This window comes from Ranitomeya variabilis, chromosome 1, assembly GCF_051348905.1.
Source record: "Ranitomeya variabilis isolate aRanVar5 chromosome 1, aRanVar5.hap1, whole genome shotgun sequence".
In the NCBI taxonomy this organism is placed as follows: Eukaryota; Metazoa; Chordata; class Amphibia; order Anura; family Dendrobatidae; genus Ranitomeya; species Ranitomeya variabilis.
The window spans coordinates 829,495,508-829,509,626 of NC_135232.1; the positions used below are offsets into that span (position 1 = coordinate 829,495,508).

Here is a 14,119-nt window from a genome sequence, read left to right on the forward strand (position 1 = left end):
CCCGGGCACCGATGTGCCTTACGGGCTGCATGGCCACCTTTGGTCAACAGGGGGGGCACCATGTAGTGACCCCCGTGGACAGCAGGATTTTTCAATCAACAGGGGGGAAACGCCACCTGCGGCCCCCATGGATAATCTTCACCCGGGCATTGCCTCACGGGTTGTGGCCATGCTTCGCTCAGGGGGGCATGGAATACATGACCCCCAAGGCGACTACCGGTACCTGGTGACGGGTGCAGCAGACCAGCGCCTGCCCAAATCCACCCGACCCAGGCATCCTCTTCTGTCTTCATCAGAAGTCCTTCATCTTGAGGGTTCCCCGTCAAGGACAGGAAACCAACTGATGTGGAGAGAGGAGCCGCCTTTTTTATCTTGAAGGTTTCCTGTCCTTGATGGGCGGATCCCCTCTCTCGTGGTGCCGTCATGTATAATGGAAAAAAGTGGATTTTAATTCGCCTCATAGGATGATGCTTCAAAATGGCTATGGATTAGGCGCTTGGATGTCGTGGTTCAATCTATGCAGTAAAACCGCGTCAATAGCGTGCGACAACCGTCGCCACCGGTATGTGCTGGATGCCGGAGAAGGGAGCCAAATCAGCGCGTCTGCAGCGTGCAACCAACGTCAATGTGGATGTGCGCACATACACAGCGACGGTGGTGGCACGCTGCAGACGCGCTGTGAATTAAAATCCACTTATCTACACTACTGAACCAGTATGATCTACATGCGGATAAAAAACTGTTCTAATGAAGGTCCTGTTGTGGACCGAAAATGTTCAATAACGACATATTGTCTGGATGCATAATAAATAGTACTTTCTTTTTTCACCCCGAGTGCCAAGTTTTTCTACATTGATGCCCTACCTGACCAGCTACAACAAATCATCACATGAGTGCCGTGGTTTTTGTAATACTATTAAATTACAGAATAAATAGCATGAATTATTTACCTGAACAAACTACATGACTCTGGAAGTATCCTGGTCCACAAGATTCCACACACTGTCCTTCTTTCAACATAAGAGATCCACCACATGTTGTACACTCAAACCCATTGTTACAAGTGACACAGGCTTCTTTGCAAGCTGTTCAAAAAGAAACACAAATGCAGTGCAAATAAAGTAGAAAATATTACATTACTAGTAGCTATTGCTTTAAATCTTTGCATATATGAGACCTTATATGAAGTTAAATTTTTAAAAAAAATCTTATTGTAATTACCGGTAGAATACCGACTGGCTATATTCTCCCAGATAGTCCTTGATGACATCACATACATCATTCACGTGAGTGCTAAAACCATGCACCGGTCGCGGTGGTGATGCTGGCATGTACAGCACAAAACCACAGAGGCCAGTGAGCATGTCAATGACGAATGTGACATTATTACTGTAATACTGGTGGAGACTGGCAGACACTGTCAAAAAGGCGGCATTGGAGCAGCAACGGATTGAATAGGTAAATAATGGCGATTTTATGTTTTTAGCACATTCTTTGATAAATCCCGGACAACCCTTTTAAACAACTTATTAAGGGAAAAATAATATGAGTATAATAAAATGATACAAAAAGAGGACATTTAGTGTTAAAGTGCTGAAACTTCAGACAATATACAATGTACAGCACATAATACTAGTAGGGTTCAGACCTCAGCCACACGCAGCTTCTGTAATAGGAACATAAAAAGACTACGTTCTTTTCAGCATGACACGGCATGAATTACCTAAACATGTCCTCCCATCCAGATAGAATCCAGGGTTGCAGCTGTATACACAGCGTCCCATCTGCAACACGCGAGCTTCATCACGGCAGATGTCACAGTGGTCAATAGACTGAGAGCAGGTTAAGCAGTCTGGGTTACATTGCTCTAGGATTGGAATAGAGTAGAAAGCAGAGATAAAATGTTTATGTTCTGTACTGTGAAAAAATACTTACTGTATTTTCTGGCGTATAAGACTACTTTTTAACCCCTGAAAATCTTCTTAAAAGTCGGGGGTCGTCTTATACGCCGGGTGCCGTCTTGTACGCCGAGTGCAGACACCAATGTGTATATGGTGGGTGGGGGGAGTGGTCCCGATGACGAAGAGGGGGCGTCTCACAGGAAAGTGTGAGTGGAGTGTCCCCATTACCTCATTGTAGCTGCAGCATGGGGTCTCTGTGCTGGGGAGAGGCGGCAGCTGCTGCTCCTCTTTGTGCCGCATGGGTGCTATGCTGTGGGGCGGTGGCCGCCACCGCTCCCCAGCACCCCACACTGCAGCTACAATGAGGTAATGGGGGATACTCCACTCACACTTTCCTGTGAGATGCCCCCTCTTCGTCATCAGGACCACTCCCCCCCCAAAAGGCACATTAGTCACCGGCCCTATAAGACGACATACGGCGTATAAGAAGACCCCCGACTTTTAAGAAGATTTTATATTTTAACTGGAAAAGTTGGGGGTCGTCTTATACGCCCAGTCGTCTTATATGCCGGAAAATACGGTAAGTCTCCCTAATCTCAATATGCTTTAAACACTTCATAATTCAGGCAATCAAAATAAAACTTATAAGAATACCTAGTTTGCACTTAGGACAGCATTCTCCACCTTCATTTACCCTCAGGGTTCCTACTGGGCACGATGAACAGGAAGGAGAGAAGCAGGTGACCTGGCCATTCTGACACTCACACTCAGTACATTCATCTTCTTTCCATTTTTCTCCATTCTTCAATAAGTAGATTTATGTTGATAGAAAAAAAAGATACAGGCTGACAATTACAATACTACCGTAATTAATCATTATGAAGACTCATCGATACAATTTTTACTTCAAGTGAATTGCTTTCTACAATGAAGAAAAAAAACAAATGCACTTGTTATGTGGGAAAATGAACAATGTGGCAAGAGAAACAGTGACACAAGGATGTGCCATGTATCAAGACAGCCGACATCAGTTTAACAGCTTTCAAACATTATACAATTGCTTCTAGGAAGGATGTGTTACGGGTTTGTCCTTACTCATAATATCTGCTTTACTTGGGCTCTAGGTCATTTATTGTATGTAGTCTACTAGGTTGTAAGTCCTCCAGCTTTCTACACCTATAACTCAAGTAACTAATGACGTTCAACAGAATCAGGAAAGATATATAGCTTTGTATAGGGTTATATGTGACTCTTCAGATTTTGTGTTATTCTATGCCTGATGAAGGGACCTGAGTAGTCTCGAAAGCTTGCAATTTGCCACCATCTTTTCAGCTAGCCATTAAAAGGTATCAACCACTGAGAAATCTCAAATCTTAATATTTCTCCACAGAATCTAAACTTTTACTGAGCTGCACGCAAGATGGAAATTTAGAGTATTTCCTACTCTATTTCATACTGTTTCATGTTATCTGACAAAATTATACACAGTATAATAAGACATAAGAAAACAAGGCAAGACACAAAAGTTTGAGTTACATGTGCTTCAAGACCCTTCTCAGGGACTTTTCAGACATAGGGCCATAGTTATTTAAGAAGCAAATCAGGCAGTAGAAAAATTATTATAAATACAGTAATGCCAAGAAGAAAAAAATCAGATGGCATGGGTCTATTAAAATACAAACATAGCAATGTAATTAGAGAGGAGAAGGATGAGATACTAAACTGTACATTTCATCTTTGTTCATCAATGAACTTGCCTGTGCCAAGTATCAATCAACAAGGCAGAAATACAATTTTACCACCCAATAAAACAGCAAACAAGAAGTATGGCTGCGTGAGCAAATTAAATATTAACAAAGCCCCGGGCTGGATGGCATTCATCCACTGATATTAAGGGAGTCGAGTTCAGTAAGTGACAGACTACTGTATCTCATCTTTAAAAGGGGAGTGGGTCAAAAAGACCCAAAGAAACGACCAACAAAGTTCAAAGAATAACAAAAAAGCCTTTATTTATAAAACAATAACAACCAGGTAGGGTAATGGCGCAGCATGGCATACAGAGACACTGCACAATCGTGTAAAGTGCCAAGGGCACACGGAGCCGGGGGATCAACAACGCCTACATACTATAATAGATCACCATGAAAGAACCATGCCTTCCCCCATCAGGAGGAGAGATAATCCGATATAAACATATCAAAATGAAACAGCGTGGGTGCACTTTTAATGGACAAATATATACATGAATAAGGACCGCATAGATCATAAAAATAAGCCTTAGTAGGAAATACACTAACTACAAACTATATGGTCCTCATAATAAGTGGCAAAATAGGAAAGTGCTCAAGCCCCCTGAGGAAGGTGTGTTACCGAAACGCGCGTCGGGGTGGGCACACGGACCCTGGGAGTCACACGCTCATACGGTAATTAGCACTTTCCTAATTTGTTGGTCGTTTCTTTGGGTCTTTTTGACCCACTCCCCTTTTTCTGTATGATTGCGACTAGTTCGCATATTTTTTGTCATAACTTATATCAGCATTATTATATTTTTTACTATTTTGTTGATTTTTCTAGGTACTTATTTTCATTATGCTGATTTTGGTTGTCTGTGTGTTTAAATTTTGTATCTCATCTTTTTAGACTCAGTAACAGGGTCTGTGCCACAAAATTAGAGGATGGATGATGTGGTACCAGTATTAAAGAAAGGTAAGAAGGTGGATCCAGGCAACTAACGGCCGGTAAGCCTGACATCAGTAGTGTACAAAATTTTTAAGGGCATTATAAGAGACGACCTGCAGAAATATATTGCAGAGAATAATATAATAACTGACAACCAGCAGAGATTCATTAAAGATAAGTCATATCTAACTGACATGCTTGGTTTTTATGAGGAGGTAGGTGGATATCTGAATGTTGGTCATGCTACTGATGTGATATATCTGGACTTTGCAAAGTCATTTCATACCCTACCACACAACAAGGTGATACTAAAGGTTAGGACCGTCCCTAGTAAGGTCACATTGAAAGTGGTGGGTTGGCTTTTATTTTTTTAATCAAAACAATGTTAACCAAGTACCCTATTTATTTTCAAGCACTATTGCTTTTTATTTACTTATTGCAGGTTATTTGCTCATGTTGTTTTTATCTTAGATTTTGTCTGTTTAGTGGCCAGTGTGAACATGCGCCTACACATTGTATGCATGCTAACTTATATTCTAGTTAATATCTTTCGCTTTTTGCTTTAATTGTTTTGCACTTTGTGCAAACAAGGGTGTGGCCATCCTTTTTTTTGAGCTGAACATTAGTTTTATATAACTCCCCATGGCTAGGTGTCCAATAGTCGAGGCCTCGGACCTGCTTGGCCCTTATTCACATTTACTTAATTTGACATATGGTTAAGATTTTAATGCTAGAAGTTAGGACCGTCCAAAGTAGGGTCACCTTGATGTGGTGGGATAGATTTCAATTTTTTTTTTTTTAATCAAAACAATGTTAACAAAGTACCAAATGTTATGTTCATGCACTATTGCAATGTATTACTTATCGCAGGATATTTGCTCATTTTATTTTGATCTTAGGTTTTGTACCACACAACAGGCTAATACTGAAGCTCCAGAAGAAGGGACTATGTAATACTACATGCACATGGGTTAAAAACTGGTTGAGGGACATGAAACAAAAAATCGTAAATAGTACATTCTCTAAATGGGATGGAGTCAGCAGGGGGGTACCATGAGGACCAGTGGATTGGATTGAGAGTGAAGTGTAAGTCTTTGCTAAAGACACAAAGCGTTGAAGGAAAATAAAAAGTGATCTTGACTGTAAAATATTACAGAACAATCTGAATAAGAGGTCTGCATGGGCAAACACATGGCAGATGAGGTTTAAAAGGGAACCTGTCAGCAGATAAATGCTGCCCAAACTGTGGACAGAATTTTTCAGCCATTGGCTGTCAGATGATAGCAATGGATGTTTGTCTATGAAACGCTGCAGTTTCAGAGAAAAAAATACTTTTAATAGCTGCAATTGACTAGTCGTACGGACGGGTCCCCAGCTGCTTCTCCCCACCGGCTGACAGTAACTTACAAGCCTCTGTCTATGTGTGCATATAGGCAGTGGCTTGACATTCAGTGTCAGTGGGTGGGGAGAAGGCGCTGGGGTCCCGCCTTTAAGACTAGTTAATAATGTGGTTCGATCCCAGCATTTCAGAGTCAAAATACATGGCTATCATCCGACAGCCAGTAGCTGATCCATGCTGCCCACGGTTTGGGCACCATGTATCAGCTGACAGGTTCCCTTTAACCCCTTCATGACCCAGCCTATTTTGGCCTTAATGACCTTGCCGTTTTTTGCAATTCTGACCAGTGTCCCTTTATGAGGTAATAACTCAGGAACGCTTCAACGGATCCTAGCGATTCTGAGTTTGTTTTTTCGTGACATATTGGGCTTCATGTTAGTGGTAAATTTAGGTCGATAATTTCTGAGTTTATTTGTGAAAAAAACGGAAATTTGGCAAAAAATTTGAAAATTTCGCAATTTTCACATTTTGAATTTTTATTCTGTTAAACCAGAGAGTTATGTGACACAAAATAGTTAATAAATAACGTTTCCCACATGTCTACTTTACATCAGCACAATTTTGGAAACAATTTTTTTTTTTGCTAGGAAGTTATAAGGGTTAAAATTTGACCAGTGATTTCTCATTTTTACAACAAAATTTACAAAACCATTTTTTTTAGGGACCACCTCACATTTGAAGTCATTTTGAGGGTTCTATATGGCTGAAAATACCCAAAAGTGACACCATTCTAAAAACTGCACCCCTCAAGGTGCTCAAAACCACATTCAAGAAGTTTATTAACCCTTCAGGTGTTTCACAGCAGCAGAAGCAACATGGAAGTAAAAAATGAACATTTAACTTTTTAGTCACAAAAATGATCTTTTAGCAACAATTTTTTTATTTTCCCAGCGGTAAAAGGAGAAACTGGACCACGGACGTTGTTGTCCAATTTGTCCTGAGTACGCTGATACCTCATATGTGGGGGTAAACCACTGTTTGGGCGCACGGCAGGGCTCGGAAGGGAAGGAGCGCCATTTGACTTTTTGAATGAAAAATTGGCTCCAATCTTTAGCGACACCATGTCACGTTTGGAGAGCCCCCGTGTGCCTAAACATTGGAGCTCCCCCACAAGTGACCCCATTTTGGAAACTAGACCCCCCAAGGAACTTATCTAGAAGCATAGTGAGCACTTTAAACCCCCAGGTGCTTCACAAATTGATCCGTAAAAATGAAAAAGTACTTTTTTTTCACAAAAAAATTATTTTAGTCTCAATTTTTTCATTTTCACATGGGCAACAGGATAAAATGGATCCTAAATTTTGTTGGGCAATTTCTCCTGAGTACACCAATACCTCACATGTGGGGGTAAACCACTGTTTGGGCACATGGTAAGGCTCGGAAGGGAAGGAGCGCCATTTGACTTTTTGAATGAAAAATTATCTCCATCGTTAGCGGACACCATGTCGCGTTTGGAAAGCCCCTGTGTGCCTAAACATTGGAGCTCCTCCACAAGTGACCCCATTTTGGAAACTAGACCCCCCAAGGAACTCATCTAGAGGCATAGTGAGCACTTTAAACCCCCAGGTGCTTCACAAATTGATCCGCAAAAATGAAAAAGTACTTTTTTTCACACAAAATTTCTTTTAGCCTCAATTCTTTCATTTTCACATGGGCAACAGGATAAAATGGATCCTAAAATTTGTTGGGCAATTTCTCCTGAGTATGCCGATACCTCATATGTGGGGGTAAACCACTTTTTGGGTGCACGGCAAGGCTCGGAAGGGGAGGCGTGCCATTTGACTTTTTGAATGGAAAATTAGCTCCAATCGTTAGCGGACACCATGTCGCGTTTGGAGAGCCCCTGTGTGCCTAAACATTGGAGCTCCCCTACAAGTGACCCCCTTTTGGAATCTAGACCCCCCAAGGAACTAATCTAGATGAATAGTGAGCACTTATAACCCCCAGGTGCTTCACAGAAGTTTATAACGCAGAGCCGTGAAAATAAAAAAAAAATTTTTCTTTCCTCAAAAATGATTTTTAGCCCAGAATTTTTTTATTTTCCCAAGGGTAATAGGAGAAATTGGACCCCAAATTTTGTTGTCCAGTTTGTCCTGAGTACGGTGATACCCCATATGTGGGGGTAAACCACTGTTTGGGCGCACGGCAGGGCTCGGAAGGGAAGGCACGCCATTTGGCTTTTTGAATGGAAAATTAGCTCCAATCATTAGCGGACACCATGTCGCGTTTGGAGAGCCCCTGTGTGCCTAAACATTGGAGCTCCCGCACAAGTGACCCCATTTTGGAAACTAGACCTCCCAAGGAACTAATCTAGATGTGTGGTGAGCACTTTGAACCCCCAAGTGCTTCACAGAAGTTTATAACGCAGAGCCGTGAAAATAAAAAATGTGTTTCCTTTCCTCAAAAATATTTTTTAGCCCAGAATTTTTTTATTTTTGCAAGAGTAACAGGAGAAATTGGACCCCAAAAGTTGTTGTCCAGTTTCTCCTGAGTACGCTGATACCCCATATGTGGGGGTAAACCACTGTTTTGGCACACGTCGGGGTTCGGAAGGGAAGTAGTGACGTTTTGAAATGCAGACTTTGATGGAATGGTCTGCGGGCATCATGTTACGTTTGCAGAGCCCCTGATATGCCTAAACAGTAGAAACCCCCCACAAGTGACCCCATTTTGGAAACTAGACCCCCCAAGGAACTTATCTAGATGTGTGGTGAGCACGTTCAACCCCCAAGTGCTTCACAGAAGTTTACAACGCAGAGCCGTGAAAATAAAAAATCATTTTTCTTTCCTCAAAAAAGATGTTTTAGCAAGCAATTTTTTATTTTCACAAGGGTAACAGGAGAATTTGGACCCCAATATTTGTTGCCCAGTTTGTTGTGAGTATGCTGATACCCCATATGTGGGGGTAAACCACTGTTTGGGCGCACGTCAGGGCTCGGAAGCGAAGTAGTGACATTTGAAATGCAGACTTTGATGGAATGGTCTGCGGGCGTCACATTGCATTTGCAGAGCCCCTGATGTGCCTAAACAGTAGAAACACCCCACAAGTGACCCCATTTTGGAAACTAGACCCCCGAAGGAACTTATCTAGATGTGTGGTGAGCACTTTCAACCCCCAAGTGCTTCACAGAAGTTTATAACGCAGAGCCGTGAAAATAAAAAATAATTGTTCTTTCCTCAAAAATTATGTTTTAGCAAGTAATTTTTTATTTTTGCAAGGGTAACAGGAGAAATTGGACCCCAACAGTTGTTGCCCAGTTTGTCCTGAGTACGCTGGTACCCCAAATGTGGGGGTAAACCACTGTTTGGGCGCACGTCGGGGCTTGGAAGGGAGGGAGCACCATTTGACTTTTTGAATGCAAGATTGGCTGGAATCAATGGTGGCGCCATGTTGCGTTTGGAGACCCCTGATGTGCCTAAACAGTGGAAACCCCTCAATTCTAACTTCAACACTAACCCCAACACACCCCTATTCCTAATCCCAACTGTAGCCATAACCCTAATCACAACCCTAACCACAACACACCCCTAACCACAACCCTAACCGCAACACACCCGTAACCCTAATTCCAACCCTAATCCTAACCCTAATCCCAACCGTAGCCCTAATCCCAACCCTAACCACAACTGTAACCCCAACACACCCCTAACCCTATCCGTAACCCTAACCACAAGCCTAATCTTAACTTTATTTCAAACCCTAGCCCTAATTCCAACCCTAACTCTAAGGCTATGTGCCCACGTTGCGGATTCGTGTGAGATTTTTCCGCACGATTTTTGAAAAATCTGCATGTAAAAGGCACTGCGTTTTACCTGCGGATTTACAGCAGATTTCCAGTGTTTTTTTGTGCGGATTTCACCTGCAGATTCCTATTGAGGAACAGGTGTAAAACGCTGCGGAATCCGCACAAAGAATTGACATGCTGCGGAAAATACAACGCAGCGTTTCTGCACGGAATTTTCCGCACCATGGGCACAGCGGATTTGGTTTTCCTTAGGTGTACATGGTACTGTAAACCTGATGGAAAACTGCTTTGAATTCGCAGCGGCCAATCCGCTGCGGATCCGCGGCCAATCCGCTGTCAATCCGCTGCGGATCCGCGGCCAATCCGCTGCGGATCCGCGGCCAATCCGCTGCGGATCCGCGGCCGATCCGCTGCGGATCCGCGGCCGATCCGCTGTCGATCCGCTGCGGATCCGCGGCCGATCCGCTGCCGATCCGCGGCCGATCCGCTCTGTGTGCACATGCCATAACCCTACCCCTAACCCTACCCGTAACCCTAACCCTACCCCTAGTTCTAACCCTAGTTCTAACCCTAACCCTAGTGGAAAAAAAAAAAAAATTCTTTATTTTATTATTGTCCCTATGGGGGTGATAAAGGGGGGGGGGGGGTTATTTTTTATTTTTTTTTATTTTGATCGCTGTGATAGAACCTACCACAGCGATCAAAATGTACCTGTAAGGAATCTGCCGACTGGCAGATTCGGCGGGCGCACTGAGCATGCGCCCGCCATTTTCCAAGATGGCGGCGCCCAGCGAGGAGACGGCCGGACACCGGGAGGATCGGTAAGTATGAAGGGGTGGTGGGGGGGTGGATCGGAGCACGGGGGGGGGGTGGGTCTGAGCAAGGAGGGAGCGGACAGGAGGACGGGGGAGCCGGCAGGCGGACGGAGGGGACCGGACCCCATAACGGAGGACGGGGGGGGGCGATCGGTGGGCGTGGGGGGGGGCACTTCAGTATTTCCAGCCATGGCCGATGATATTGCAGCATCGGCCATGGCTGGATTGTAATATTTCACCAGTTTTTTAGGTGAAATATTACAAATCGCTCTGATTGGCAGTTTCACTTTCAACAGCCAATCAGAGCGATCGTAGCCATGGGGGGGTGAAGCCACCCCCCCTGGGCTGAAGTACCACTCCCCCTCTCCCTGCAGATCGGGTAAAATAGGAGTTAACCCCTTCACCCGATCTGCAGGGACGCGATCATTCCATGACGCCACATAGGCGTCATGGGTCGGATTGGCACGGGTTTTCATGACGCCTACGTGGCGTCATAGGTCGGGAAGGGGTTAATATTGATAAATGTAGAGTAATGCACCTAGGACGGAGTAATCTTATTATAGCATATACATTTGACTTGAAAAATAGCATAGACTACAAATCAGATGAAGGATTTGGGTATTCTGGTTACAAGTAAGCTAAGCAGCAATATGCAATGTTAGGCAGCAGCTATTAGCAAACAAGCTATTAGGGTGTATAAAAAGATATAAAATCCCAATGTATTAGTACCCATCTATAAATCACATGTACGACCACATCTAGAATATGGGATCCAGTTTTGGGCTCCAAATTTTAAGAAGGATATTTAGAAGTTAGAGTCAGTTCAGAGGCAGGCAACTAGGTTATTACCTGAAATGGAAGGCCTCACATATGCTGACAGGCTGGAATCGTTGGAGTTACCGTATATACTCGAGTATAAGCCGACCCGAGTATAAGCCGACCCCCCTAATTTTGCCACAAAAAACTGGGAAAACTTATTGACTCGAGTATAAGCCTAGGGTGGAAAATGCAGCAGCTACCGGTGAATTTCAAAAATAAAAATAGATGCTCCATACCGTTCATTATGGCCCCATAGCTGTGCCATATAGTGCTCTGCACCATTATTGCCCCATAGCTGTGCCATATAGTGCTCTGCACCGTTCATTATTGCCCCATAGCTGTGCCATATAGTGCTCTGCACCATTATTGCCCCATAGCTGTGCCATATAGTGCTCTGCACCGTTCATTATGGCCCCATAGCTGTGCCATATAGTGCTCTGCACCGTCCATTATTGCCCCATAGCTGTGCCATACAGTGCTCTGCACCATTATTGCCCCATAGCTGTGCCATACAGTGCTCTGCACCATTATTGCCCCATAGCTGTGCCATATAGTGCTCTGCACCGTCCATTATTGCCCCATAGCTGTGCTGCTGCTGCTGCAATAAAAATAATAAAACACATACTCACCTCTCTTGCTTGCAGCTCCTCAGCGTCCCGTCCCGGCGTCTCTCCGCACTGACTGATCAGGCAGAGGGCGGCGCGCACACTATATGCGTCATCGCGCCCTCTGACCTGCACAGTCAGTGAGGAGAGAGAGACGCCGGGAAGATGGCGCGACGCCCGGCGTGTGGAACGAGGACAGGTGAATATGTAATACTTACCTGCTCCTGGCGTCCCGTTCCTTCCCCCGGACAGCTGGTCTTCGGTGCCGCAGCCTCTTCCTCTGTCAGCGGTCACCGGCACCGCTGATTAGAGAAATGAATTATGCGGCTCCGCCCCTATGGGAGGTGGAGCAGCGTATTAATTTCTCTAATGAGCGGTCCCACGTGACCGCTGAACAGGGGAAGAGCTGCGGCACCCGGAGACCGTGGGACGGGGAGGGGGAGCACCAGGATCGCCGGGACTAGGTAAGTTTGCCTCGGCGCCCTCTCCCCCTCACCCGCCGACCGTGACTCGAGTATAAGCCGAGGGGGCACTTTCAGCCCCAACATTTGGGCTGAAAATCTCGGCTTATACTCGAGTATATACGGTAACTTAGAAAAAAAATGCCTCAGAGGAGATCTCATTTATATGTATAAATATAAGGTTCTGACGACATTCTTATTTCACTGACGGACTGAAATATGATTTTTCTATTGGCAAAAAGGAAAAGGCTTAGACAAAATCTAAATACTTTCAGTTATGTATCTTATTTAAAATAGCCACTATAAACACATGGTTTACATGGTATTTGGGGCTCAAAATGAAGAGAGCAGAGGCAAAATATTTATCAATAATAACGTGTAACCAGAAGATGTACAAATGGTTAACTACCAAGCCTAAAGTTGACCATACGTATTAGAAAATGATGACATTTCTCCTAAACCCCCTTCCATACACATGAACACTCGAGTAGGCCAAGTTTGTGAATACACAATGAATACAGGAGAAAGACGCTGTTAGACTTGTCTCTAATGTTGGATTATCTCCCTTAGAACAATATACTGTAATCCCCAGTTGAAATCCAATCGATTGATACTTATCAGTATCTTTTAGGAAATATTTGGGAGGCTGCCACGAACATTAGATGGTCACTTTGTACTGCCAAAATAGTTGGGTTTAGCCTACAATATTTAATGTACCGTATATAGTTAACAAAGATGAAGTAGGAGAACATGAACTTTTATGAAAACTGCTAAGAAGTAGAAGAAAAGACAAAGTGCATAGATCGGGAGAGTTGCTATATTGATGAAAAGGAGATTAAATGATGGAACGAAGTTTTTAATTAAGGCTGGCTCCAGTGCCAATCTGGTCACACACTGCATAATGGGAATATGGTGTGATTGCCAAGAAATCTCCAAGAATATTACAAACGTCCCAATTTTATTAATTGGTGTTTATTGAAGTCTTTTGACATTCAAGGGCATAGTTCAATCCCTTCACTCTGTAATGGGTAACAAAGCCTTAGAGATTAAATATCTAAGTTTGGAAAAAAATGTATTATCATCCCTTCTAACTCCCACTAACAATCTCCTTGATATACAAAACAGAAAATAATGTGGCATTTTTCTTATGTGGTTGTATAGAAAACAGATATGTAACCAGTATTAAAGTAAAAACACCTCGATTAGAGCTCTAATGGCTGTGTGTACTTTGGTGTTTCTAATGGTCCCATTTGCTCTATGCTATTTAACTAAATGTTAATTAACTCGCCTACCCTGACTGCCCAAAACACTTTGCAACTGTCAAGAGGCAAGCAGAAGAGTCTGTTAAATAAAGGAGAAAATCCCTATAAACATAATTGTTTTAAAAAGAATATAATAGAATTAACCTCTCTAAGCCAAACTGATTTGTTTACCATCACTTAAAAGGTTAAATGTTGCATTACGCTCCAGTAATTCTGCTGACCATACAGAATGGGTTGCCTAAATGGTTCACTTAAGGTACCTTCACACGAAACGACATTATAACGATATCGCTAGCGATCCGTGACGTTGCAGCGTCCTCGCTAGCGATATCGTTTAGTTTGACACGCAGCAGCGATCAGGATCCTGCTGTGATGTCGCTGGTCGCTGAATAAAGTCCAGAACTTTATTTGGTCGTCCGATCGCTGTGTATC

The 14,119-nt window shown here is 43.5% G+C and overlaps 1 protein-coding gene across 1 annotated transcript in view; it reads right to left on the minus strand.

Annotated features, from left to right (window-relative positions):
* The window catches only part of FRAS1 (Fraser extracellular matrix complex subunit 1), a 653,238-nt gene that overhangs the window by 331,416 nt on the left and 307,703 nt on the right, over positions 1-14,119 (minus strand). The window contains exons 12-14 of the mRNA XM_077275534.1: positions 2,556-2,703; positions 1,724-1,867; positions 951-1,085 (exon numbers count right to left, since the gene is read on the minus strand). Coding sequence (XP_077131649.1) covers positions 951-1,085; positions 1,724-1,867; positions 2,556-2,703 — 427 coding nt within the window. The remainder of the gene's footprint in view (positions 1-950; positions 1,086-1,723; positions 1,868-2,555; positions 2,704-14,119) is intronic.